Source organism: Acomys russatus, chromosome X (genome assembly GCF_903995435.1).
Source record: "Acomys russatus chromosome X, mAcoRus1.1, whole genome shotgun sequence".
Classification (NCBI taxonomy): domain Eukaryota; kingdom Metazoa; phylum Chordata; class Mammalia; order Rodentia; family Muridae; genus Acomys; species Acomys russatus.
In genome coordinates, this window is record NC_067169.1 from 78,100,307 (window position 1) to 78,126,385 (window position 26,079).

Consider the following 26,079-nt stretch of genomic DNA (forward strand, 5'->3'; position numbering starts at 1 on the left):
GTTGGTGGTTATCTGGAATGGAAGAGAAAAGAGAGGGGAATATGTGTAACATACTGCTCTGACTCAAGAGCAAAGTGGGAGGAGCTCAACTGCTCTGGTGGGCCTTCCGGACTAGACTTCCTATTTTTTGCTGAGGGTAAACATGCTTCTAGGGCCTCTAAGAGAAAGAATCAGAGTCCTCAAACATACCTTAAGAGTAACTTGGGACTAGTGGAGCTTCCTTACTAAAACATAAGATTAGCGTTAGCGGTCAACAAGCAAAAGAGAAACCATGATCCAAAAACGTACTCAGAGGAAGGAAGGCGCAGCACTTTCCCGGCCAAATTAGGAAACGATTCTTCCTCTTGAATTGACGTTTGTGGTCTTTCTAGAGGTCTGGCATCCTAAACTTTGACAATAGGGTACATCCAAAAACCCTAAGCACCTTGGTTCCTTACCTCTTTGTGGTCCTAGATGTTTCAGTGCCCTTCCCCGTGATGGCTGCTTCTACTACTGAAAATCCCTCTGCCGCAGAGTCCAGGAGTCCGTGGAACATACCATAGCAAACCAGGAAGAGGGGATACCATCAGGGAAGGCTATGACAGAACCTTCTTCAGAGTGTGCCCCATATGAAGCACAACCCCTAGATGTGACGCTAGGTAAGAGAGCCCAAACTGAGTCACAAAGGATGGTGGACTTCCTGGGAAACAAGATGGGAGTTATTTTATACCCAGGGTAGGCCAGAAAACAAGGCAAACAAGCTAACACATTACTACACAATAGAGGCAACGAGCCTAAAATTCCCTGTGTGAGGCCTTCAGGCTGCTATCCTTCTTTTCCACTTAGAATCAATCTCTTTAGATGAGCTTTTGACCTCATTTAAAATCAAGAAACTGGCCAGGAGTGGTGCTCAGACCTTTAATCCCAGCACTTAGGGAGGCAGAGGCAGGTCGATCTCTGTGAGTTCAAGGACAGCCTGGAGTATATAGTAAGTCCAGGACAGTCAGGACTACAAGAGAAACCCCGTCTCGAAAAACAAACAAACAAACAAATGAAACTGTTCAAAGCTTTTAGTCCCACTCTTCCAGACAAAAGCTTATAGCTCAAAACAACTATTTAAGAAGGAAAAGGAGGCCAGGCAGTGGTGGTCCAAGCCTTTAATCCCAGCACTTGGGAGTTTGAGGCCAGCCTGGTCTACAAAGCAAGTCCAGGATAGTCAAGGCTACACAGAGAAATCCTGTCTCAAAAAGCAAAACAAAAAACAAAGAAAAAGAAGGAAAAGGAGCATATTGTTTAATTTTATGCCATTCAAACGTCTAGGCAGTGGTGGCCCACACCTTTAATCCCAACATTTGGGAGGCAGAGGCAAGCTTGCTCTGTGAGTTCGAGGCCAGCCTGGTCTACAGGGCGAGTTCCAGAACAGCCAGGGCTACACAGAGAAACCCTGTGTCAAAACAAAGAAACTAAGAAAAAAGGTCTCTTTCTATCTTCCATTGATCATAATAAAACACCAAGAAAGTTAGAAAATTCTAGAATATTTGTTTTTTCTTTTGTATAAATGTGTCTACAAAAGGCAGTGGGGAGTGTTCCAGACTTTAGTAGGCCTTCAAACCTTAGTACAACTGACTCCACAATGGAAGTACCATTCAGGCCATAAAACTCAGCACACAGACAGCTCCACTTTCCAAAACAAAAACAAAGATCTAATCCATCAAAGTTCTTAGTTCTGGCAAAGTCTCTAAACATATTAACATTGCTCTTTGACTTCAATAGTTCTGCTTCTGGCTAACTGCTCTTGTTAACTGAAGTATGTCCACCCAGAAAAAAATACATTTATATACATATATATATATATATATATATATATGTGTGTGTGTGTGTGTGTGTGTGTGTGTTTGTGTGTGTGTGTGTGTATGTGTGCAATATATTATATATATTGAAATATATATTAGGAGAGGGAAGGGTTTATTTGATTCACAATTCATATAATAGTTCATCATCAAAAGCAGTCAGAGTAGTATTCAAGCAGGACAGGAACATGGAGGCAGGAGCTGATGCAGGGACCTTTGAGGGTGCTACTTACTGGGTTTTTCTCCATGGCTTGCCCAACCAAGAATGAATATATATATTTGTTTTGAGATTGGGTTTCTCTGTGTAGCCTTGGCTGTCCTGGACTTGCTTTGTAGACCAGGCTGGCCTCAAACTCACATCAATTCACCTGCCTCTGCCCCCTGAGTTCTGGGGTTAAACACATACACCACCCCCGCCCAGCTTAAGAATATATATTTTTGTGTGCTTAAAAACTCACCCTGAGAAACACTCGAAGCTATACTGGAATCCTAGATACACAGTGTAGTCTTTAGTCAGTTAATAAACACTTTCTTTTGGCTTGACCCCTTGTCTGAGTAGTCTTCTCAGAGGGATAAACTAGTAAACTCACATTTTATAAACATAGAAATGAAAAATCATATAAATTTTCTAATAATAGAAGTTACGTGGTAAAAGAACCAAATCATGGGGCAGTGAAGGCCCCGAGATTTTTGCTTGTGTACTTCCAGCTGAACTAACAGCCCTTTCACTGCAGTTCAATTTTAATATTAGTACACCAACATGACTACACATAAGCTGAACAGGGACAGCAACACACATGATAAAGTGACCTAGGGGTGGGCAAGCTCAGGAAGCCTCAATCCTACAGGAAGAACTCTGGGCAATTAAGGGATGCTGAGAGAGGGATGGACAAATAGTCTTCACCAGGAAAAGGCGCACCAGTTGTTTATCCAATACCAATGATCAGCCTCTAATACATAGCTATACAATTAATATTATACAGACTGGCCATGATATTTAGGAATATATATCGATCATTAATGAAAAATAGAAGTCATAAATTTGAAAGAGAGCAAAGAGAAGTGTGTGTCGGGGTTTGGAGGGAGGAAAAGGAATGGGGAAATGATGCAATTATATTATAATCACCCAAAATAAGAGAAATTTTTGTGTGGTTTTTGAAACAGGCTTTTCTGTGTAACCTTGGCCATCCTGGACTCACTTTGTAGACCAGGCTGGCCTCGAACTTACAGCGATCTGCCTGCCTATGCCTCCCGAGTGCTGGGATTAAAGGCGTGCACCTCCATGCTCGGCAAGAGAAATATTTTTAAAAAGACTAGGTGCTCATATAGAACACAAGGATGTTAGAGCAACTTGACTCCCAAGGCACCCGTTCTGCTTACTTTTAACTCTTAGCCTACTTTGTTGTGCTACTAGCTGGCTACAAGACAAAATTGGCTTGCTTCATTTTTTTTTTTTTCAGGAAAATTTTGTTTTAAAAGATGTTCATCCATTATAATAGTTTATCCTTCATTTACCGTCATTTAACTTCTTTTAAAAAGACGTCATTTGTTTTTGTTTTATGTTGTATAGGTGTCCTTCTAGCACGGTGCATGTGTTTCATTTAGTTTCTTAACACATTAACTTCTGTTTTTCATAAAATGAGACTATGAATTTACCAAACTCTTATCATACTCATACCTTGCTATTGATGATAACATAATGTGCGTATCATAAGCAAGTTAATTCTGAAGAAGAAAGTTATAAGAGATTCAAGAATATCTTAGTCTGAGGAAAGTTCACTCTGTGCTCTTGGCATAATAATATATGAAAGAACGTTGCTGGTAAAGTATGTTTAACTGGAGACTATAACATAAGAATATACACTAAATCTTCATTTCTCCTCACCAAGTAGGTAGGTGGGGTAGAGTCAGGAGAGGAGAACATTGTAAAAATATATTTTATGAAAGATTCAAATGATTTCTCACTTTAAAACAAGAAAGTTTTATTTGGTTCCACACTAAAAAATATTTCCCAAATGGCACAAATTCATTTTCTTTTTTTTTCTTTTTTTTTTTTTTTTATATTCTTACTTAATTTTTTTTTTAATTTATTCTTGTTACATCTCAATGTTTATCCCATCCCTTGTATCCTCCCATTCCTCCCCCCCCCATTTTCCCATTATTCCCCTCCCCTATGACTGTTCCTGAGGGGGATTACGTCCCCCTATATATTCTCATAGGGTATCAAGTCTCTTCTTGGCTACTTGCTGTCCTTCCTCTGAGTGCCACCAGGTCTCCCCCTCCAGGGGACATGGTCAAATGTGAGGCACCAGAGTACGTGAGAAAGTCATATCACACTCTCCACTCAACTGTGGAGAATATTCTGACCATTGGCTAGATCTGGGAAGGGGTTTAAAGTTTACCTCCTGTATTGTCGTTGGCTGGTGCCTTAGTTTGAGCGGGACCCCTGGGCCCAAATCTGCCTATCATATTGTTCTACTTGTAGATTTCTAGGACCCTCTGGATCCTTTTATTTTGCTGTTCTCCCATGCGTCTCTCATTTAGAGTCCCAATAGGATGCCTTCCCCTCTGTCCCAGTTTCCTGGTAAGTGAAGGCTTTTGTGGGACATGCGCCTTGGGCTAGTATGCAGATATAAGTGAGTATATACCATTTGATTCTTTCTGCTTCTGGGTTAACTCACTCATTATGATCATTTCTAGCTCAATCCATTTGTCCACAAATTTCGGGAATTCCTTGTTTTTAATAGCTGAGTAGTATTCCATAGTGTATATGTACCACAGTTTCTTTATCCACTCTTCTACTGAGGGACACTTAGGCTGTTTCCATGTTCTGGCTATTATGAATAAGGCTGCTATGAACATGGTTGAGCAAATTTTCTTGTTGTGTGCTGGAGCATCTTCTGGGGATATTCCAAGGAGTGGAATAGCTGGGTCTTGAGGAAGCCCTATTCCCATTTTTCTGAGATAGCACGAGATAGATTTCCAAAGTGGCTCTACTAGTTTGCATTCCCACCAGCAATAAAGGAGTGTTCCTCTCTCCCCACATCCTCGCCAGCATGTGGTGTCGCTTGAATTTTTGATCTTAGCCATTCTGATGGGTGTAAGATGGAATCTCAGAGTTGTTTTGATTTGCATTTCCCTGATGACTAAGGAGGTTGAGCATTTCTTTAAGTGTTTCTCAGCCATTTGATACTCCTCTGTTGAGAATTCTCTGTTTAGTTCCAAGCCCCATTTCTCAATTGGGTTATTCGGTTTGGTGGTGTTTAATTTCTTGAGTTCTTTATATATTTTGGATATTAGACCTTTGTCAGATGTAGGGTTGGTGAAGATTTTTTCCCAGTCTGTAGGCTGTAGCTTTGTTCTCTTGACAGTGTCTCCTGCCTTACAGAAGCTTCTCAGCCTCATGAGGTCCCATTTATTAATGGTTGACATTAAGGCTTGGGCCGTTGGTGTTCTGTTCAGGAAGTTGTCTCCTGTGCCAATATGTTCCAGGCTCTTTCCCACTTTTTCTTCTAAGTGGCTTAGTGTCTCTGGTTTTATGTTGAGGTCTTTAATCCACTTGGATTTGAGTTTTGTGCAAGGTGACAAATATGGGTCCAGTTTCATTTTTTTACACATAGACCTCCAGTTAGACCAGCACCATTTGTTGAAGATGCTATCCTTTTTCCATTGAATGGATTTGGCTTCTTTGTCAAAAATCAAGTGACCATATGTGTGTGGATTCATATCTGGGTCTTTGATTCGATTCCACTGATCAACCAGCCTGTTGCTGTGCCAGTACCATGCTGTTTTAATTACTATTGCTTTATAGTACAGTTTGAGATCAGATATTGAGATTCCTCAGGAGCACCTTTTATTGTACAAGATTGTTTTAGCTATTCTGGGTTTTTTGTTTTTCCATATGAAGTTCAGAATTGAACTTTCAATGTCTTTAAAAAAATTGTGTAGTTATTTTGATAGGGATTGCATTGAATCTGTAGATTGCTTTTGGTAAGATGGCCATTTTTACTATGTTAATTCTCCCGATCCATGAGCAAGGAAGATCATGCCATCTTCTCAGGTCATCTTCAATCTCTTTCTTCAGAGTTTTGAAATTTTTTTCATACAAGTCCTTCACTTGCTTAGTTAGGGTAACTCCTAGATATTTTATATTGCTTGTGGCTAATGTGAAGGGTGTGGTTTTCCTAATTTCTTCCTCTGCAAGCTTGTCATTTGTGTATAGGAAGGCTACAGACTTTTTTGAGTTAATTTTGTATCCAGCCAATTTGCTGAAGGTGTTTATCAGCTGTAGGAGTTCTCTGGTGGAATTTTGAGGGTCACTTATGTACACTATCATATCATCTGCAAAGAGGGATAATTTGACTTCCTCATTTCCCATTTGGATACCCTTGATCTCCTTTTTGTTGTCTTATTGCTCTGGCTAGAACTTCGAGTACTATATTGAAGAGATATGGAGAGAGTGGGCAGCCTTGCCTTGTTCCCGATTTTAGAGGAATTTCCTTGAGTATCTCACCATTTACTTTGATTTTGGCTATTGGCTTGCTGTATATAGCCTTTATTATGTTGAGGAAAGTGCCTTGTATCCCTGATCTCTCTAAAACTTTAAACATGAATGGGTGTTGAATTTTGTCAAATGCTTTCTCTGCATCCAAGGAGATGATCATGTGGTTTTTTATTTTCAGTTTGTTTATATGGTGGATTACATTGATGGATTTCCGTATATTAAACCATCCCTGCATGCCTGGAATGAAGCCTACTTGGTCATGATGAATGATATCTTTGATGTGCTCCTGTATTCGTTTTGCAAGTATTTTATTTAGTATTTTTGCATCTATGTTCATAAGAGAAATTGGTCTGAAATTCTCTTTCTTTGTTCAGTCTTTGTGAGGTTTAGGTATCAATGAGACAAATTCATTTTCTAACAAAATTACATCATTTAAACAGTCCAGCCAATGATATCTGAAATTGTATTTAATTCTAATCAACTAAACAGTATCTTTGAGTATATTTCAACATTAAAGTCTTTTCTCAGGGGTGATGGAGAACATAGATATGTGGTAGCAACATATTAGAGGTAAGGAAATTTGCCTTGGCCCAAACAAAATATCTTACTCATTGAAATTAATACCCATTGTGCTGGCTAGATTTTATGTCAATTTGATACCAATTTAGTCATTTGTGAAAAAGGAACCTCAACTGAGAAAAATGCCCCCAACTAGATTGGTTTGTGGACAAGCCTGTTGGGACATATTTTGGACTGATGATGCAGGAATGTCCGGTTCACTGTGGGCAGTCCCACCTCTCAGCTAGAGTGCTAGAAGAAAGCAGGCTGAGCAAGCCATGAGGAGCAAGCCAGTAAGCAGCACTCCTCCGTAGCTTCTGTTTCAGTTCCTGCTTCTAGGTTCCTACCTTCAGTGCCTGCACTGACTTCCCTACATAATTGACGATGATGTAGAAGTATAATGGAAATAAAACCTTTCCTCCCAAGATGCTTATACTTATGATATTTTATGAAAATAGAAACCATAACTAAGACACATAATTAGTAATATTATATCTTTTTTAAAAACTATAAATTAACCTTTTTTTAACCAGTAGCCAAGCCACCATCTTTGAAACTCTCAGTAAGGACAACAGTGAATGGCACGTGTCCTCTACTACAAATTAACAGCAGCACTGCTGTCAGATCATTGTATTAATTACTACAGTCAGATTGCCCCAAAGGTAGTGGAGAGAGACATAAACCTAACTGAGGACAGCTCACCGGAGAGGAGACTCTTTTTGTCTCTTATGCATCGACTATAACGGGTATATCCCCAGTTTTGTAATCTTCCCTTTCCCCCTTTCTGTGTCATTTTAATGAGTATCCTCTCTGTTGATATGACTTCACACACACACACACACACACACACACACACACTATATATATATATATATATATATATGTATATGTATATGTGTGTGTGTATATATATATATATATATATATATATATGGCAAAAACATTAGAAGGAGCTGGGATAAAAAAAAAGAACAGAAAATTTATTCAATAAAATTGTACTAGAAAAGTTTTAGACTTAAGAGAAAGGCTTGGAGATCCAAACACAAGAAATATTTGGTACTCCAAACACACTTGACCGGAGAAGGACCTCTCCTTGGCATATTATAGGCCATAGGAATTAACCACCCATTTTCAATAACTTAACACAAAAGCCCGAAATCACCACTGAAAAGACACAGACTAGCTGAATGTATTATAAAAGGAAAGGAAGAAGCAATGTCTACCTTTCTGTTGAAACTGAGAAGCATATATATTCCCCCTTGCAGTCTATATTGCTTGGCATTAACTAGCCTGCGCAGGGCATGCAGCCTCACCAGCTGCTCTTCATCTAGCCACATGCCAATGCAGGTAGAGTGTGTCCCAGAATCACATCTATTCTTTCTCACAGGGAAGAGATACAGATGATAAACTCCTAGACAGGAAAATCACCTGCCCCTGTGGATAAGCATGATCCTTTGTTCTTTCAAGCAATTTTATCCGTGGGGAGGAACCCCCACAGCATGAGGACCTCTAATTCCAGTGCATGAGGTGCTATAAGTGTAACTTGAACACATTCATCTGTTTCTGCCTCAGGGAACTGTGGCTTTAGCTTTGAGGATTTCCATAAACATACCAAAATGGTACTGGGGTTTCTATCACTTACATCTCATGGCATGCCAAAATGGCACTGATGTTGATACATTTCTTCCATAACACTATCCTTTTCTCCTCCCTTAATATAATAAAATACTTTATACCAAAGAGAAAACTATTCCTGAGACAAAGCAGTAGAACAAAGAATTAACTTCTGAGAAGAGAACTGAATTCAGATCACATTTACAACAGAATGAAATGAGCTAAGACCACCTGCCCATGCATAGCTATCCTTGACAGATTTGGTTGTTGCTCGGACTTTAAAAATGTTCTTGTACACATCCCCCTCCTTGTGCAATCTCACATTGTCTAGGGGCTGGAAAATGATACATTTCAAGGAGAGCTGCCCAAGTAGCAAAATCCTCACACAGCCTTGAAGAGAGAAAAAAAAACTGTTTTGTTTGCATTTAAGGAAAAAAGAGAGAAAATTTGCAGAGAACAACACCACCAAAATCTTTGTATGTTAATCTTGTAATTGCATTTTCGGATACAAAAGGCTTTTGTATCCCCTGAAAAACCAGGGAGGGGTACCAAATGGTTAGTTTTTCTTTTCCCTGAAGTACTAAAATACTGGGGTAGGAAAGCGGGAAAGAGAAAGAGAAAAAGAGAAAGAACTTGTCCTGCCCACAATGCCTCTTATTTAACTGTATGCCATCCTCCATAGTCATAGCAAGCCATGCATCTAGAAGGCAATGCTATTACACACCACATTGGGAAGATGGCTATGTCAGTATCCTCCCCATTGATAGTCTATCCTGGTTTACCTTTACATCTCTTAGGTCTCTACTTGGGCACCAAGTGTTGCATGACTTTTCTGGGAAGATATACAGTTAAAATATACTCCCAAATGGGAATTACACCTACAGCCTAAAGAATGCCCTGGACAAGTTCCTCTTGAATAAAATTTAGTTGCTAGCATTTTTTTATGGGAAGCAGAAGAATACGGACAAGTATTGTAGCGTCATCAACACCTCCTCATCTTCTGAATTAATAGAAACTTGAGTTTAGAGCACAACATACTATCACAGTGACAGAGGTGACTAACAGGCTCAGTTAACATAAAGCACAGACAAAGCCAAACTCTGGCAAAGTTGCATGCTGTTGTGTACCGTGCCTGTGCTTTTTGTTGTTGTTGGTTGGTTGGTTGGTTCGTTTGGTTTTGGTTTTGGTTTTGGTTTTTGGAGACAGGGTTTCTCTGTGTGGCCTTAGCTATCCTAGGCTCACTTTTTACACAGAGCTGGCCTTGAACTCATAGCGATCCTCCTGCCTCTGCCTTTCTAGTGCTGGGATTACAGGTGTGCACCACCACCACCACCCAGCCATGCCTGTGCTTTTCTCAGGAACTCTGGTGAGCACAGCAAATAATGTCCAATTTGGGATTGGGATAGCTTGCTTTGTTGTGGTCTGCCAGTTAGAAAAGGTGGCACATGCCTTTAATCCCAGCAATCGGGAGGCAAAGGCAGGCAGGAGGATCACTGTGAGTTCAAGGCCAGCCTGGTCTACAAAGCGAGTCCAGGACAGCCAAGGCTACACAGAGAGACCCTTTCTCAAAAAACAAAACAACAAAAAAGGAAAAGTTAAATAACGTGCTGTTGGATGCAGTTTTCTATCCTCCCAACTACTCTCCTCAGTTTCTAGCACCCACCATCAGGTAAGACCAACATCTTTAGATTATTTATATGTGACTTCTTATCTTCTCAAAGGACAATATCTTTAGAACTTTTTATGTGACCTAGATCATGTGGTATTTTTCTTATTGCTCTACCTTTATTTTAACTTTGCGTAATGTCCTCCAATTCCATTGATTTTGTTTCAGATGATCAGACTGCAATATTTTATGGCAGAGTAATGTTCTGTGATGTATACATATTATATATACACGTATATACATACATATATAAGCATCACATTTCCATGTGTATTCATAGTTCAATGAACACTTAGTTTAACTTCAGTTTGGAGCTGTTATAAATAGTGCTACAATAAGTACAGAAGTGCAGGTGTCTCCAACGTTTTCATTTCTTTCAGGTAGCAGCGATATTGCTAGATCATATGGTAGCTTTATTTTTAATTTTCTGAGGTGCCACCATACTGTTTTCTTTAATGCCTACAATAATTTACATTTCTCCAATAGTATATGAAATCTTTCTTTTCTCTACATCTTTGTTTCCCCTTGTTATTTTAAGTCTTTAAAAATAAGCATTCTAATAAAAGTAAGATGATATTTTGCTGTAGTTTTTATTCAAATTTCCTGATTAGTAATGCTGAGCATTTTTTTATACACATGTCTATGGATCATTTACATGTGGCTGTTATTTTGTTTTTAATTTTTATTTTTGAAAATGCCTACTTTGTCTATTGTCTAGTTTTTGTTTTTTCAAGACACAGTTTCTCTGTGTAGCCTTGGCTGTCCTGGACTCACTTTGTAGACCAAGCTGGCCTCACACTCACACAGTTCTGCCTGCCTCTGCCTCCTGAGTGCTGGGATTACAGGCGTGCTCCACTGTGCCCGGCTGCAGAAGGTTTACTTGGTGTCCTGTGACTTGAGAATTTTACTTAGAAGTATTGGAGATCTGTTAAAGGATGTTTAACAGCCTAAGTGTCCATCAGTAGAAGAATGGACTAAGAAACTGTGGTACATATACACTATGGAATACTACTCAGCTATTAAAAACAAAGAATTCCCGAAATTTGTGGATAAATGGATTGAGCTAGAAATGATCATAATGAGTGAGTTAACCCAGAAGCAGAAAGAATCAAATGGTATATAATCACTTATATCTGCATACTAGCCCAAGGGGCATGTCCCACGAAAGCCTTCACTTACCAGGAATCTGGGACAGAGGGGAGGGCATCCTATTGGGACTCTAAATGAGAGAAGCATGGGAGAATAGCAAAGTAGAAGGATCCAGAGGGTTCTAGAAACCTACAAGTAGAACATTATGATAGGCAGATTTGGGCCCAGGGGTCCCGCTCAAACTAAGGCACCAGCCAAGGACAATACAGGCCGTAAACTTTAAACCCCTACCCAGATCTAGCCAATGGTCAGAACATTCTCTACAGTTGAGTGAAGAGTGGGATATGACTTTCTCACGTACTCTGGTGCCTCCCATTTGACCATGTCCCCTGGAGGGGGAGACCTGGTGGCACTCAGAGGAAGGACAGCAGGTTGCCAAGAAGAGACTTGATACCCTATGAGCATATACAGGGGGAGATAATCCCCCTCAGGAACAGTAATAGGGGAGGGGAATAGGGGGAAAATGGGGGGGGGAAGAAAGGGAGGACACAAGGGATGGGATAAACATTGAGATGTAACAAGAATAAATTAATAAAAAAAACCAATCATTGAAAAACAAAAGGATGTTTTAAACATAGATTTAAGCAGAGTGGCTAATAGAAAGGGAGTTGCAGAATGGTTGATAAAACACAATTAAAGGCCAAGCGTGGTGGCACATGCCATTAATCCCAGCACTCAGGAGGCAGAGGCAGGCGGGCTGCTGTGAGTTCGAGGCCAGCCTGGACTACAAAGCGAGTCCAGGACAGCCAGGGCTACACACAGAGAAACCCTGTCTCAAAAAACAAAAACAAAAACAAAAACAACAACCACTGCCCCCAAGGGGGAAAAAAACACAATTAAAGAAGAACAAAAAGCCTAAAACTCCCAGTGTCATTTTGTCAGTGGAGTTAGTGTGCCATAGATAGCAAAAATAGCAAACGCCTGCCCTCTCGTGGACAGTGGAGGAAAATGTTTTCCTGAACATTTCTCTGGCTCTTGCTCCTCAGTAAAAGGCTTTGTTTTTCTGTTTGTTTGTTTGATTTTTTTTAAAGCATTTAATGGGACACCCAACAAGAAAGTGTTGGCCCCTAGGTCGCCAGGGGTTTAAGAAGGAACTTTGGACGGAAATACCCAAGAATGACTTTTACTGATACTTGTCACTTCCTCTGCCTCTCTTGATGTCACAAAATCTGTATCTGGAGCATCCTTTGGGTATATGACCGGAAGCGGAATAGCTGGGTCTTGAGGTAGCACTATCACTAATTTTCCGAGAAATGGCAGATTGATTTACAAAGTGGTTGTACAAGTTTGCACTCCTACCATCAATGGAAGAGTGTTCCCTTTTCTCCACAACCTTGCCAGCATGTGCTGTCACTTTTTTTTATCTTAACCATTCTGATGGGTGTAAGATGGAATCTCAGAGTTGTTTTGATTTGCGTTTCCCTGATGTCTAGGGACATTGAGCATTTCTTTGTTTCTTGGCCAATTGATATTCCTCTGTTGAGAATTCTCTGTTTAACTCTGAGGCCCATTTCTTAATTGGGTTATTTGGTTTGGTGGTGTTTAATTTTATGAGTTCTTTATATATTTTGGATATTAGCCCTTTGTCAGATGTTTGGTTGGTGAAGATCTTTTCCCAGTCTGTAGGCTGTCGCTTTGTTCTGTTGACGGTGTCTCCTGCCTTACAGAAGCTTTTCAGTTTCATGAAGTCCCATGTATTAATTGTTGATCTTAGAGCCTGAGCTGTTGGTGTTCTGCTCAGGAAGTTTCTTCTTGTTTTAGCACGAAGTGCTGTCTGTGCACTGAGTTTTCCAGCCTGCCTGAATGGTACCTCCATCAAGGAGTCAGTTGTGATAAGATCTGAGATGCTGCTAAGATCTGGGACCCTGTTACACTATCCTTTGTTGAGACCAAACAAATGTAAAGATCAAGGAGAAAACATTTATCCACTATGCTAAGTAGTTGGTTAATGAGACTAGCAATGCCTGGGCCCTGGAAAGGACAAAAGAAGGCTATTTCAAGGATAACGATTTCATTTGTACACCACATGTTAATGATTTCCAGAAATTACAAAGCTTCAAAACAAAAGGTGTCGCATCTCTGCTGTCCTTGGTTCTTGGGCTTAAAGCTAATATAACAGTAAGACATTGCAATAATGTATTTTGCCTGCTAAGGCTAATGAAATAAAACCTAAGACAATATCAGTATATAATCTCCTTTAGGGTAATATTTAATATGTACATTTCCTAGTATTAAGGCTTCATTTGCTGAAGGAATTTCTGGTTTATGTGGGATACTGGCTGGGAACTTCTAGTGTATCTCTCAATTTTGCTACTGTGGACCAAAGCCACATGTCCGCGGAACCAAAAGTGCCTTCTGTGGTAGCTTCCTGTCTGCAGGGAGTGTGGACCATGAAGTTTGAGATTTCTGGTCTCTAGGCTTCAGTGTTCTCTTTCTTGTTGAGTCTTCCACTTCTGCTTCTTTGCATTGGCTCCAACATATAGAAAGTGAAATTCCAGGCTGGAGAGATGGCTTACCTTTGAAAAGTGGATATTGCCCCTGCAGAGAACCTGAGTTCATTTTCTACCACCCACATAGAGTGACTACAACCACATGAACTCCATCTGCAAGGGATGCAATGCACTTCTTGGGCTTCTGTGGGCAACTGTCCTCATATCCACATATTCAACTATAGACACATACATACATACATACATACATACATACATACATACATACATACAAACAACTGTTCAAACAATTAAACATTCTTTTTTCATATTTTTATTAATTTATTCATATTACATCTCAATTGTTAGCCCTTCCCTTGTATCCTCCCATTCCTCCCTCCCTCCCACTTCCCCCCCTTCTTCCCTCCCCTATGTCTGTGATTGAGGGAGACCTCCTCCCCCTATATATGCTCTCAGAGTATCAAGTCTCTTCTTGGTAACCTGCTATCTTTCCTCTGAGTGCCGCCAGGCCTCCCCAACCAGGGGACATGGTCAGAAAAGGGGCACTAGAGTTCGTGTGAGAGTCACATCTCACTCTCCACTCAACGGTGGTTTGAGGAGGACCCCAGGACCCAGATCTGCCTGTCATAAAGCTCTTCTTGTAGGTTTCCAGGACCCTCTGGATCCTTCTATTTCCCCGTTCTTCCATGCTACTCTCACCTAAAGTCTCAATAGGATGTCCTCTCCTCTGACCCACCTTCCTGGTAAGTAAAGTTTTTCATGGAACGTATCCCTTGGACTAGTGTCTCGATATCAGTGCATATATACCATTTGTCTCTTTTTGCTTCTGGGTGAACTCACTCATTATGATAATTTCTAGATCAATCCATTTGTCCACAAATTTCGGGAATTCCTTGTTTTTAATAGCTGAGTAGTATTCCATCGTGTAAATGTACCACAGTTTCTTAGTCCATTCTTCTACTGAGGGACACTTAGGCTGTTTCCACGTTCTGGCTATTATGAATAAAGCAGCCATGAACATGGTTGAGCATATGTCCCTGTTGTGTGGTAGGGCATTTTCTGGGTATATTCCAAGGAGTGGGGTAGCTGGGTCTTGAGGAAGCCCTATTCCCATTTTTCTGAGAAAGCGCCAGATAGCTTTCCAAAGTGGTTGTACCAGTTTGCATTCCCACCAGCAATGAAGGACTGTTCCTCTCTCTCCACATCCTCGCCAACATGTGGTGTCATTTGAGGTTTTGATCTTAGCCATTCTGATGGGTGTAAGATGGAATCTCAGTGTCGTTTTGATTTGCATTTCTCTGATGACTAAGGAGGACGAGTATTTCTTTAAGTGTTTCTCAGCCACTTGATATTCTTCTGTTGAGAATTCTCTGTTTAGTTCTGAGCCCCATTTCACAATTAGGATGTTTGGTTTTGTGGTGTTTAATTTCTTGAGTACTTTATATATTTTGGATATTAAACCTTTGTCAGATGAAGGGTTGGTGAAGATCTTTTCCCAGTCTGTAGGCTGTCGCTTTGTTCTGCTGACAGTGCCTCCTGCCTTACAGAAGCTTCTCAGCCTCATGAGGTCCCATTTATTAATTGCAATTAAACATTCTTTAAAAAGAAAATGAAATTCTAATGTCAGCTGAAGGAACAGCAGTGACTGAGGTTGCTGTATATATTTGTATAAATATATGCTGTATGGTTTCATGAAAGAGACATGGTGCACCTCCAAAACTTGGGGATGAGTGATGTGTGAGTGTATGACTTCTCTCTCTCTCTCTCTCTCTCTCTCTCTCTCTCTCTCTCTCTCTCTCTCTCTGTCTCTGTCTCTCTCACACACAGGCACACACAGACATACACACACACACTTATTTTGTGACTTACAGTTTCCTCAGTTCATTGTGTCTAAATGAGCGTTTTTTGGTTTTAGGGGGGTGTTTCTGTTGTGGTTTTTTGGTTTTTTGTTTGTTTGGATGGTTTAGTTTGGTTTAGTTTGGTTTTTTGAGACAGAGTCTCTGTGTAGCCTTGGCTGTCCTGGACTCGATTTGTAGACCAGGCTGGCCTCGAACTCACAGAGATCCACCGGCCTCTTCCCTCCCAAGTACCAGGATTAAAGGTGTGTGCCACCATACCTGGCTTCTAAATGAGTTTTTAAAATTATTTTTATTTATTTGTATGTATGTTTGCTTGTGTTGAGTATTTGCACATATGACTGAAGCACCCTAAAAGGCCACAAGACTGAACCAGATTCTCTGGAGTGGCAGTTACAACCCTTAGAAATCACTTGATGTGACTATTCACAATCTAAAACATGGGTTCTCAACCAGTAGGTTGCAACCTCTTTGTGACCAAATGACCCTATCACAGGGGTCGCATAGCAGATATTTACATTATAATTCATAACAGAGACAAAATTACAATAATGAAGTAGCAATGAAAATATTTTTACTGTTGTGGGGGTCACCACAACATGAAGAACTGCATAAAAGGCTTGCAACATTAGGAAGGTTGAGAATCGCTGCTGTATGTAAATAAATGATTTCATGGGCCTATATAAAATATATTAACGAATGAGAGAAAACATTTAATATTTGTCTTCCCGACTTTGATGTAATAGTGTACAGCTCTGTCACTTTCATGCAAAAGAATTTATTCTTCTCTATGGCTGCATAACCTCTAATATATATATACTATGCAACATTGGCTGCCACCTAGGCTGATTCCATAATAGTGCCTATTATAAACAGTGCTGCAATGAACACAGATGTGAGATGATAATTTAGAGTTCTTCAAGTATGCACCTAGGAATTATAAAGCATGATCATATTGTAGTCCTACCTTTTATATTTCTTTTGAGGAACATTCATGCTGATTGCCATAGCCCTGGAGGAGTTTCCTTTTCCACCAAGCACGGATAAAGGTTCAATTTTCTTTGTACTTTCAACATTTATCACATGATTTCTTAAGAACAGTCATTCCGACTGGGATAAGAGGGAATGTCACTGTCAGTAGAACTAAGCAACAGCCTACAGACTGGGAAAAGATCTTCACCAACCCTTCATCTGACCAAGGTTTAATATCCAAACTATATAAAGAACTCAAGAAATTAAACACCACAAAACCAAACAACCCAATTGTGAAATGGGGCTTATAACTTAACAAAGAATTCTCAACAGAGGAATATCAAATGGCTGAGAAACAAAGAAATGCTCATCCTCGTTAGTCATCAGAGAAATGCAAATCAAAACGACACTGAGATTCCATCTTACACCCATCAGAATGGCTAAGATCAAAACCTCAAATGACACCACATGTTAGCAAGGATGTGGAGAGAGAGGAACAGTCCTTCATTGCTGGTGGGAATGCAAACTAGTACAACCACTTTGGAAAGCTATCTGGCGCTTTCTCAGAAAAATGGGAATAGGGCTTCCTCAAGACCCAGCTACCCCACTCCTTGGAATATACCCAGAAAATGCCCTACCACACAACAGGGACATATGCTCAACCATGTTCATAGCTGCTTTATTCATAATAGCCAGAACATGGAAACAGCCTAAGTGTCCCTCAGTAGAAGAATGGACTAAGAAACTGTGGTACATTTACACGATGGAATACTACTCAGCTATTAAAAACAAGGAATTCCCAAAATTTGTGGACAAATGGATTGATCTAGAAATTATCATAATGAGTGAGTTCACCCAGAAGCAAAAAGAGACAAACGGTATATACTCACTGATATCGAGACACTAGTCCAAGGGATACGTTCCATGAAAAACTTTACTTACCAGGAAGGTGGGTCAGAGGAGAGGACATCCTATTGAGACTTTAGGTGAGAGTAGCATGGAAGAACGGGGAAATAGAAGGATTCAGAGGGTCCTGGAAGCCTACAAGAAGAACTTTATGACAGGCAGATCTGGGTCCTGGGGTCCTCCTCAAACTAAGACACCAGCCAAGGAGGATATAGGCAATAAACTTCGAACCCCTAACCAGACCTAGCTGATGAACAGGACACTGGATTCTCCACCGTTGAGTGGAGAGTGAGATCTGACTCTCACACGAACTCTGGTGCCCCTTTTCTGAAGATGTTCCCCAGATGGGGAGGCCTGGTGGCACTCAGAGGAAAGATAGCAAGTTATCAAGAAGAGACTCCATACTCTAAGAGCATATATAGGGGGAGGAGGTCTCCTTCAATCACAGACATAGGGGAGGGGAGAAGTGGGAGGGAAGGAGGAATTGGAGGATACAAGGGAAGGGCTAACAATTGAGATGTAATATGAATGAATTAATAAAAAAATAGGAACACTGTCACAGCTCAGAAAACTGGCTTTAGAAATAGTTATAAAAGTCATTTTGAGTTAAGAAAGCATTGCTGTTACAACTTGGGTCACCAGTGGCTGGTAACCCCAAGCACCTCACATGTCCACACAGCCTGCAGCCTCAGCTTGAGGACCCCAACAGTCTATGTGTGCTGTTTTCTTCCACCATGTCACCTGGTCAGACATAGGACAGGGGGTCTCAGAACACCCCAAAGGGACAACAACGAACAAACAAAGCTCTTCGCTTGCGTATTTGGTCAGTGTTTGTAGTGCAACTGAGTGGGACCTCCAGCTGCCCACAGCCCCCTCAGTCACTGCTCCTCTTCCCTCTTTTAAGTCACAGTAGTCTGGGGCGGGTGGAGAGAGGGCAGAGACAGCAAGAGGAGTGGAGGTAGAAGAGGAGGGTAGAGAGGAGGGAAAGGATGCTGCCGCAGGGCTGGGCCCCAGGACTGCCACCCACAACGTGGGAATGTGTCATACAGGCAGTCCAAAGCGGTGCTTCTTCACAGGTTTGAGAGGGGGGTGTCAGTCTGCGGAGGTCCTCCTCAGCATCAAACTCCTCCATCTCATCATCAGCTGATATCGGCATCTCAGACTCAGATTCTTTATGGGATGCTGCCCTTCGGCAGCGAACCTTGTTCCCATTCCTTGAGTCCTGCTTGACCCCTCTCTCCTCTAGTTTAGCTTTCGTCTTCCCCTTTCTCATGAGAAAATTGTCTACTACGCAGAACGTGAAAATATTGACAAAGAACGGGACTATCAGCATGACGGTGGCCAGCTTCAGATCTGGGTTTTTAATTGGATTCAGTAGGGCCACCTTTTTCCACTGAGGTATGAGAAGGACGATGAAGACCATGAACTTTTTCAAAGATCATGATCACGATGTAAAGGGCACACTGCCCTACCCAGACCCCACACTGCAGAGGGTCTCCATATTCTCCAAAGCGCAGGGATTCCCACTGCTGCCACTCCACCAAAACACTGACAGCACGTACGCCCACATAAATGAGAAGCATGCCTACAGTGGTGTCCAGAAGAAAGTTGATGAGGTACCGTGAACAAGGGTCCTCTTCAGTGAGATCTTCTAGGTACACATTCACAAAGTGAACAAACAGCATCCCTATGACTTGTTTGGAAGTATCTAAAAACCATATCCTCCACGGGCGTCTTTCATGCTTTGGTTCTCTGAAGCGTTTAAGCATCAATGTGCTGAAGGCCAAGACTCCGAGCAGCTCCCCAGCTCCAGGTCCCGGATCGCAGCCCAGGCTGCAGTGAGGCCAGAGGCCCCTCTCGCCCTCCTGTCAGGCCGCCAAGCAAGGCAGGCCAGCCTCTAAGGGCTGGCCGCTGCAAGAGCAGCATGCTCATGCACAGTTTCGGCAACATTACTTCTTTGAAAGGTAAAGACAGCAAATTAGGAAAGGTCTTCTCTTGCACAGAGGTATACAAGTAGAGAATTTCTGCGTTAATATTTAAATTTATTTTAACACACTTAAAATGCAAGGCACATTTAAAGACCAGGGCAAGATATTTTACTTTATATGAATGTTTATTCATTAAATTCCAGATTATTTTTTAAACTAATATGCCCATGGCATTATATAATATCTGTAATTCACAATAAATGAGATTTGTAACCTAAGAGAGGAACTAGGCATGAAAGATTTTTTTGTTTTTCCATACAGGGTTTATCTGTGTGTTACCCTGGCTGTCCTGTAACTTTCTCTGTAGACCGGGCTGCCTTCAAACTCACAGAGATCCACCTTTCTCTGCCTCCTGAGTGTTGGGTTTAAAGGTGTGTGCTACCATGCCTGGCTGAAGTGAAATTCTGTTTTGCCTCTTTGGATTAGTTTCCATCATATAATTCCTTTCTGACATTTTCTCCTCTGTTCTTGGTAACTACAGTAACATCTCTCTATGTACATGGATGGCATCATTCAAAGCCCAGACAGTTCAGCTACTTTGAAAAGATGCAGATGAGACCACTGGTGACAGGCAGCATAAGCAGAGGAGCTGAGCTACAGCCTAGCAAACATAATTTGCACATACTTGAGGCTGAGAGAAGGAGACTCTGGATGACAACTATTGTTTCAATGCTATTTTAAGAATTATAGAAAATTAGATGTAAACTCATACATGTGCAAGATGCTTACTACCAGATAAAAGTGAATTAGGTCCAAGTCACTGATACAGCAACTGTTAAGTCAAAACCTTTGTATGATGGACTTCTCGTTATGAAGTGTGTTCTCAGACAAGAGGGAAAACAAAAGACTAGTCTCAGAAGATAAACTCCATCACTTCTTGCCTCCTTTGATGTAAACCAGAGACCAAGTAAATAATTTACTGTGTCCACGTGTAATTATAATGCAACTGCTTCCTAGTCTCTCACAAAACTATTCCTGCCACCACTATGTCTTGTCCCCTTAAAATTCAGCTCTAAAGCTGGGCGTGGTGGTGCACACTTGTAATCCCAGCACTCTGGGAGGCAGAGGCAGGCCCATCTCTGTGAGTTCAAGGCCAGCCTGGTCTACAAATCAAGTCCAGGACAGCCAAGGCTGCACAGAGAAACCATGTGTCCACCCCCGCCCCCCAAATATTCAGCTCTAATGCATGTAAAAATAAATCAAAAAATAAAAATTTACCAAATCTAAAGGTCTAAAATATTATGCTTGATGGTTGGTGAGCCAACTCTGAGGTTAAGGCCACTATCTGCTCTTTCAAATATCATGTCTGATACTCATCTATGTACCATTCATTCTTTAGAAAACCATTAAAAATTAGAATGTACCATGAAAGCGAGGCGTGGTGGTGCACACCTTTAATCCCAGCACTCGGGAGGCAGAGACAGGTGGACTGCTGTGAGTTCGAGGCCAGCCTGCTCTACAAAGCGAGTCCAGGATAGTCAAGGCTACACAAAGAGACCCTGTCTCGAAAAAAAAAAAAAAGTGATGTACCACAGGGAGGAATGGCTTAGTGGTTAAGATACTTGCTGTTCAACCCACGAGGACAAATTTAGATCCCGACACCAATATAATAGGTCAGGTGTGATTGCACACACGCCTGTAACCTGTATTATGGGGAATGCAAACAAAAGTGTTTCTGGTGCGTGACTGTAGAATCAGGGGGAATGTGATGGGCAAGACAGTGCAGAGGCTCCCCATCTTGTATTCTTGCTGAGGCCATTCCATCTTTAATTAGAATCTGATCTCCTTGGCGGAGAATCCCATGGAAAACTAGCCAGCACAAGTCTAGAAACCCAAGTCAGAATATCCTAGCTAACATAGCATCTGTTAAACTGCCTGTATGTGTGGAACCCCTTCCACCTAACTTATCTTAGCTTCTGTTAAACTTGCTTGCTTCAAATGCTTACTTTTGTGAAGGCCTGTGCAGCTGCTAAGCAAGATCCCAGGTCATAGACTCTGCCTTAAAAAAAAAAAAAAAAACAAAACTCTGTCTGGACATTCAGGGCTACACTCAGGTCCCCAAACACTTGTGGTCCAAGGTGGCTGGAATAAAGACTTTCAAGTGGCTATACACTGCCTGAATGGCTATCTCTGGAGAGCTCCTTGTAACATTTTGGAGGTCGCACTCAGAGCCCAGAGACTGGACTCAGACACTTAGGGGGTTTGGGACCCCCAGGAATGACGAAGAGTGCACCAGGCCAAGAGGACTCTTAGGCGGCATATGACCTGAGACTTTCCAGAGCCCCAAGAAAATCAATGCTTTCGGATTGATTGCTGCTGAGAGCTCCAGAGGCACCCCGACACCACCATCCCAAAGAGCAAAACAAATGTTATCTGGTCTGAACACCTCTGGAGGTAAGTTCACTTTATAGAAGGTGACACTTGACTAGGATACAACCAGTCTTTTAGATCCTGTGTCCAGGTCTCTGTGAAACATAAGTTACCGGAGCCCCTTTGGTTTGTTAAATAAATAATTGCTTGATGACCATCTGTGATTTGCATGGTCATTTGTTGTCTGTGCCTGTATTCTCTTTAAGTCAGTCTGTCACCTGTCTTTGTGAAGGACTGCAAGCTGCCTGAGAAACTCTAAAGTTTTTTTTTGAAGACTTTCAGAGTACAGCATGGTAGTGAATGCCTCTAATCCCAGCACTCGGGAGGCAGAGGCAGGTGGGTCTCTGTGAGTTCAAGGCCAGCCTGGTCTACAAAGTGAGTCCAGGACAGCCAAGACTACACAGAGAAACTTTGTCTCAAAACAAAACTAAAACACTTTCAGAACTTCTCAGATGAGGGTGATTGTGGTAATCATTTCTACCCAGGAAGATGCACACTATTTGCAAATGTCGGTGGCCCTCTTTATTTTATTTATTTATTTATTTATTTATTTATTTATTTATTTACTTACTTACTTACTTTCTTACTTACTTACTTACTTATTGGCTTTTCGAGACAGGGTTTCTCAGTGTAGCCTTGGCTGTCCTGGACTCTTTTTGTAGACCATCCTGGCCTCGAACTCACAGAAATCCACCTGCCTCTGCCTCCCTAGTGCTGGGATTACAGGTGTGTGCCACCATGCCGGGGCTGGTAGCCCTCTTTTTAAAGTGGGATGTCCATCTGAGGATCTTTGGATGCCCAGGCAGTCAGGGCAACTCAGGACATTGTGACAGCCCCTTATGGTCTTTGGCTAGCCATTGCCCTTCATCCACTCCCATGTCTGAAAACTTGCACTCTTTCTTTGGGAGTCACGGTTCTCCTGGTCCTGGTTCAGGTGGAACACAAGACTACCACAGGCTCTGCTCAGTCTGTCTGAAGAGATAAGACAGTCTTCCTCCTTATGTTCTGATTGGCCCAACAGAAAATTTAAGAGGGGCTGGAGTAAATGGCCCTTTACAGAGGAAAGGCTAGAAGGCCTGATCCCTGCTCCCCCCCCCCATGCATTTGGAAGAGCTCTGCCTCTAGAAGGCCAGACCAGCTTTGTCTGAGGCTGTGAGACCACTGTCCATTCTCCCCTTGAAGGACGTACCAGGCCCCTGCTACAAACAAAAGGAAGAAGAAAGGAAGGGAGGAGGGTCCCTACCCTCATTTATTGCATGTTTCCTTCATCACCAGTGATTTATTTCTGCAAGGTCTCCAACAGTTGCTGAGCGAGATGCCAGGACATGGTTTCTACCTTAAAACAAACAAACAACCATGTTCTGGACACATGGAACTATACCCAGGTCCCCAAACACTTGAGTGTGGTCACAGCTGGCTAGAATAGTGTAAATTGGCTATATACTGTGTCTGAGTGGTCACCTCTGGTGAGTTCCCTTGTAACAATTGTGCACGTGCCTGTAACCTGTATTATGATTTCTGGTGCTTTCTGACTGCCAGCTTTACCAAAAGAACACAAGCTTGGGCTTAGGGCATGACTCTGCTTCAAATGAATAAGGAGAGGAGGACTATAGGCCAGCCAACATGGTTCTCTGTCCTCCATGGTGTACAGGTATGCACCACCATCAGATCCCTTACACATATGCATACTTGCATTATTACACACACACACACACACACACACACACACACACACACACACACGAAGTTCAACAAGGCCAGGCATGAAAATACATGCCTTTAATCCCAACATCAGGAGGCTGAGGTGGGAAGATTGCCACCAGTTTGAGGCTAACTGAGGTAGAGAGGACATTTGAAGCTAGCTTGAGTTTCACCATGAGACCTTGTCTAAAAAATCCAAAGCATAAATAAATTAAAACCTTAAAAATCAAAGAGAGAGGAGAGAGGGAGAGAGAGAGAGAGAGAGAGAGAGAGAGAGAGAGAGAGAGAGAGAGAGAGAGAGAGAGAGAGAATGGGGTCAACAATGTGGCTCAAAAAAAAAAAAAAAACAAAAAACAAAACAAAACAACCAATGTGGCTCAATGGGTAAACATGTTGGCTGCCAATGTTAAAGGTCTATATGATCCCCTAATTTGGCTCCTTATATCCTGATCCCAGTGGTGGAAGAAACATCAACTCCTTCAAGCTGTTTTCCAACCTCTATATGGGCACTGTGGCTCCCACACCGATACAAAATAAATAAATTAAAACAAATAAAATTAAGAAAGGATATGCCCTAGGAGTTCCAAGATTGCTACATAAGAAATGAAAATAAAGTGTGAGAAGCTGCTAAAGTATACAACTTCAGAATGAGGACAAAGTATTATGGGTTAAAACTGGCTTTCACTGTGAAGGGTACAGGGCTACAATGCACAATGGTTACTGGAAGGTGAGATTACAATCAGTATAGGCCATTTATGCACCAGTGAGGACATTTAAAAGCAAAGTAAACACTAAGTTCTGATTACTGCTTAACTGGGTACCGATTAACACTTGTCAGGCCTAACAGGTGAGAAGCCATCAACAACTGTCATAAATCTCTACAAACACAGAGGTTTACAAAAACAAGCCTAAAAACCAAGACTGTTTCACATTGTCGAAGTTTATTCCTTGCAAGAGGTCCTCATTTTAGGTTCTTTTTAGTGAACTCCTTCTCTTGCTGGATGGCTAGGAAAAGAAAAATTGAAAAAAAAATCATTAAAATAGGTTTTCTTTCCTTTTTATTTCTTACTTTCCTTTCTTTTTTCTTTTTCTTAAAATTAAGTTTAATTTCTTCTAAAAGACATTTTTACTAAGTCACTGAAGGCTGATAACCATGCCTTACATTTAGAATGCAAAGGCACTAACCCATATCCTCATTGTGTGTGTGTGTGTGTGTGTGTGTGTGTGTGTGTGTGTGTGTTGCCATCTCTGTGTTAGAATACCTGAAGACTTAACTAGAATCTATGTATTCTCTCTATAAATTATATATTTGAGTGACAGATTTTGTTTTGTTTTGTTTTGTTTTTTTGAGATAGGGTTTCTCTATGTAGTCCTGGCTGTCCTAGATTTCCTTTGTAGACCTGGCTGGCCTCGAACTCACAGAGATCCACCTGCTTGTGCCTCTGGAGTGCTGGGAGACCAGCCCAGAGTGACAGATTTTAAATGTTATTTTCCACAGAGTGTTCTAGAAAGGTGTAAGCAAAGTAGTTCCTTCAGCTTTATCCTTATACAATTAGAAATATCTTTTCAGATGATTTTGTTGAACTTTCAGGTTCTCAAAGCTGACAAGGCAAAAGTAACATTGAGCTTTAAAGGTTCACTTTCAGTTTCTCCAGGAGGCTGTTAATCCGAGGAGCAAACTGATCTCTGAAGTCTAGGAAGCTTGAACACACCCAAGTGTTAAACTTATTCTTCCATCTTATTTTGTAGTTATGTATAGATGCCCAAAACTACACTGTTAGATAGTTTTCTTATTGATGAAATTATAGATTCAAACTGTTGTATCATAAAATAATGTTTGACATTTATAGTAACATTTCTAAAAACCAAGCAAAATCGAGATTTATACAGTGTCACATTTTAATGTAGTTTTAGTAATTTTATAAGTGAGATTAATCCATGTTACCATTACTACTGGAACCTATCATGCAAACCACTTAACATTACCCAAGTAAAAATAAAACTAACTGATATTTTAATTGCTGCATTAACTATGATTCTCTAACTAGTGTTTACATTGAAGCAATTTTAATGGATCATAGGTTTGTTAACCAACTATACGAACTTTCAATACTGTTCACCTCAAGTAGAAACCTCATTACTTACTTTCCTTCGACGGAAGAGTATTTTTTTCTTCCGTTTGAGTTGTCTTCAGTTTTGATCGGTCAAAATCTTTCCACTTCGGACAAGTCTGGGCGGTCACTCATCTTGACTGGAAGAAAGACCCAAAAAGTAATGTTACCTACTAGAATTATGATCAGACTAAGAATAGCAGCTAAAACATTCGTTTAACTATCAATGTACATTTTGCATCCGCTTTTCAACAGGAAAATGACATATCTTGGAAAGTCATGTTTTTCTTACAGTACTCTGACTGTAAAGCATTACCCCTTTCTGTGGCAGTAAATGACAGCAGATGAAGATGCTCTAGAAACTAAGATACTCTAGAAATCCAGGGTGGTGGGGTGAGGGTGGGG

At 41.2% G+C, this 26,079-nt stretch overlaps 1 protein-coding gene and 1 pseudogene across 1 annotated transcript; both read right to left on the reverse strand.

Moving 5' to 3' along the window:
- Nucleotides 1-18,545: 18,545 nt before the first annotated feature.
- On the reverse strand, nucleotides 18,546-24,422 carry LOC127185362 (store-operated calcium entry regulator STIMATE-like; annotated as a pseudogene).
- Nucleotides 24,423-24,524: 102 nt separating this feature from the next.
- Nucleotides 24,525-25,809, reverse strand: Tmsb15a (thymosin beta 15A). Its single transcript, XM_051141853.1, is given in 3 exon segments — nucleotides 24,525-24,568; nucleotides 25,709-25,772; nucleotides 25,774-25,809. Coding segments are annotated over 3 exon segments (144 nt in total).
- Nucleotides 25,810-26,079: the final 270 nt, after the last annotated feature.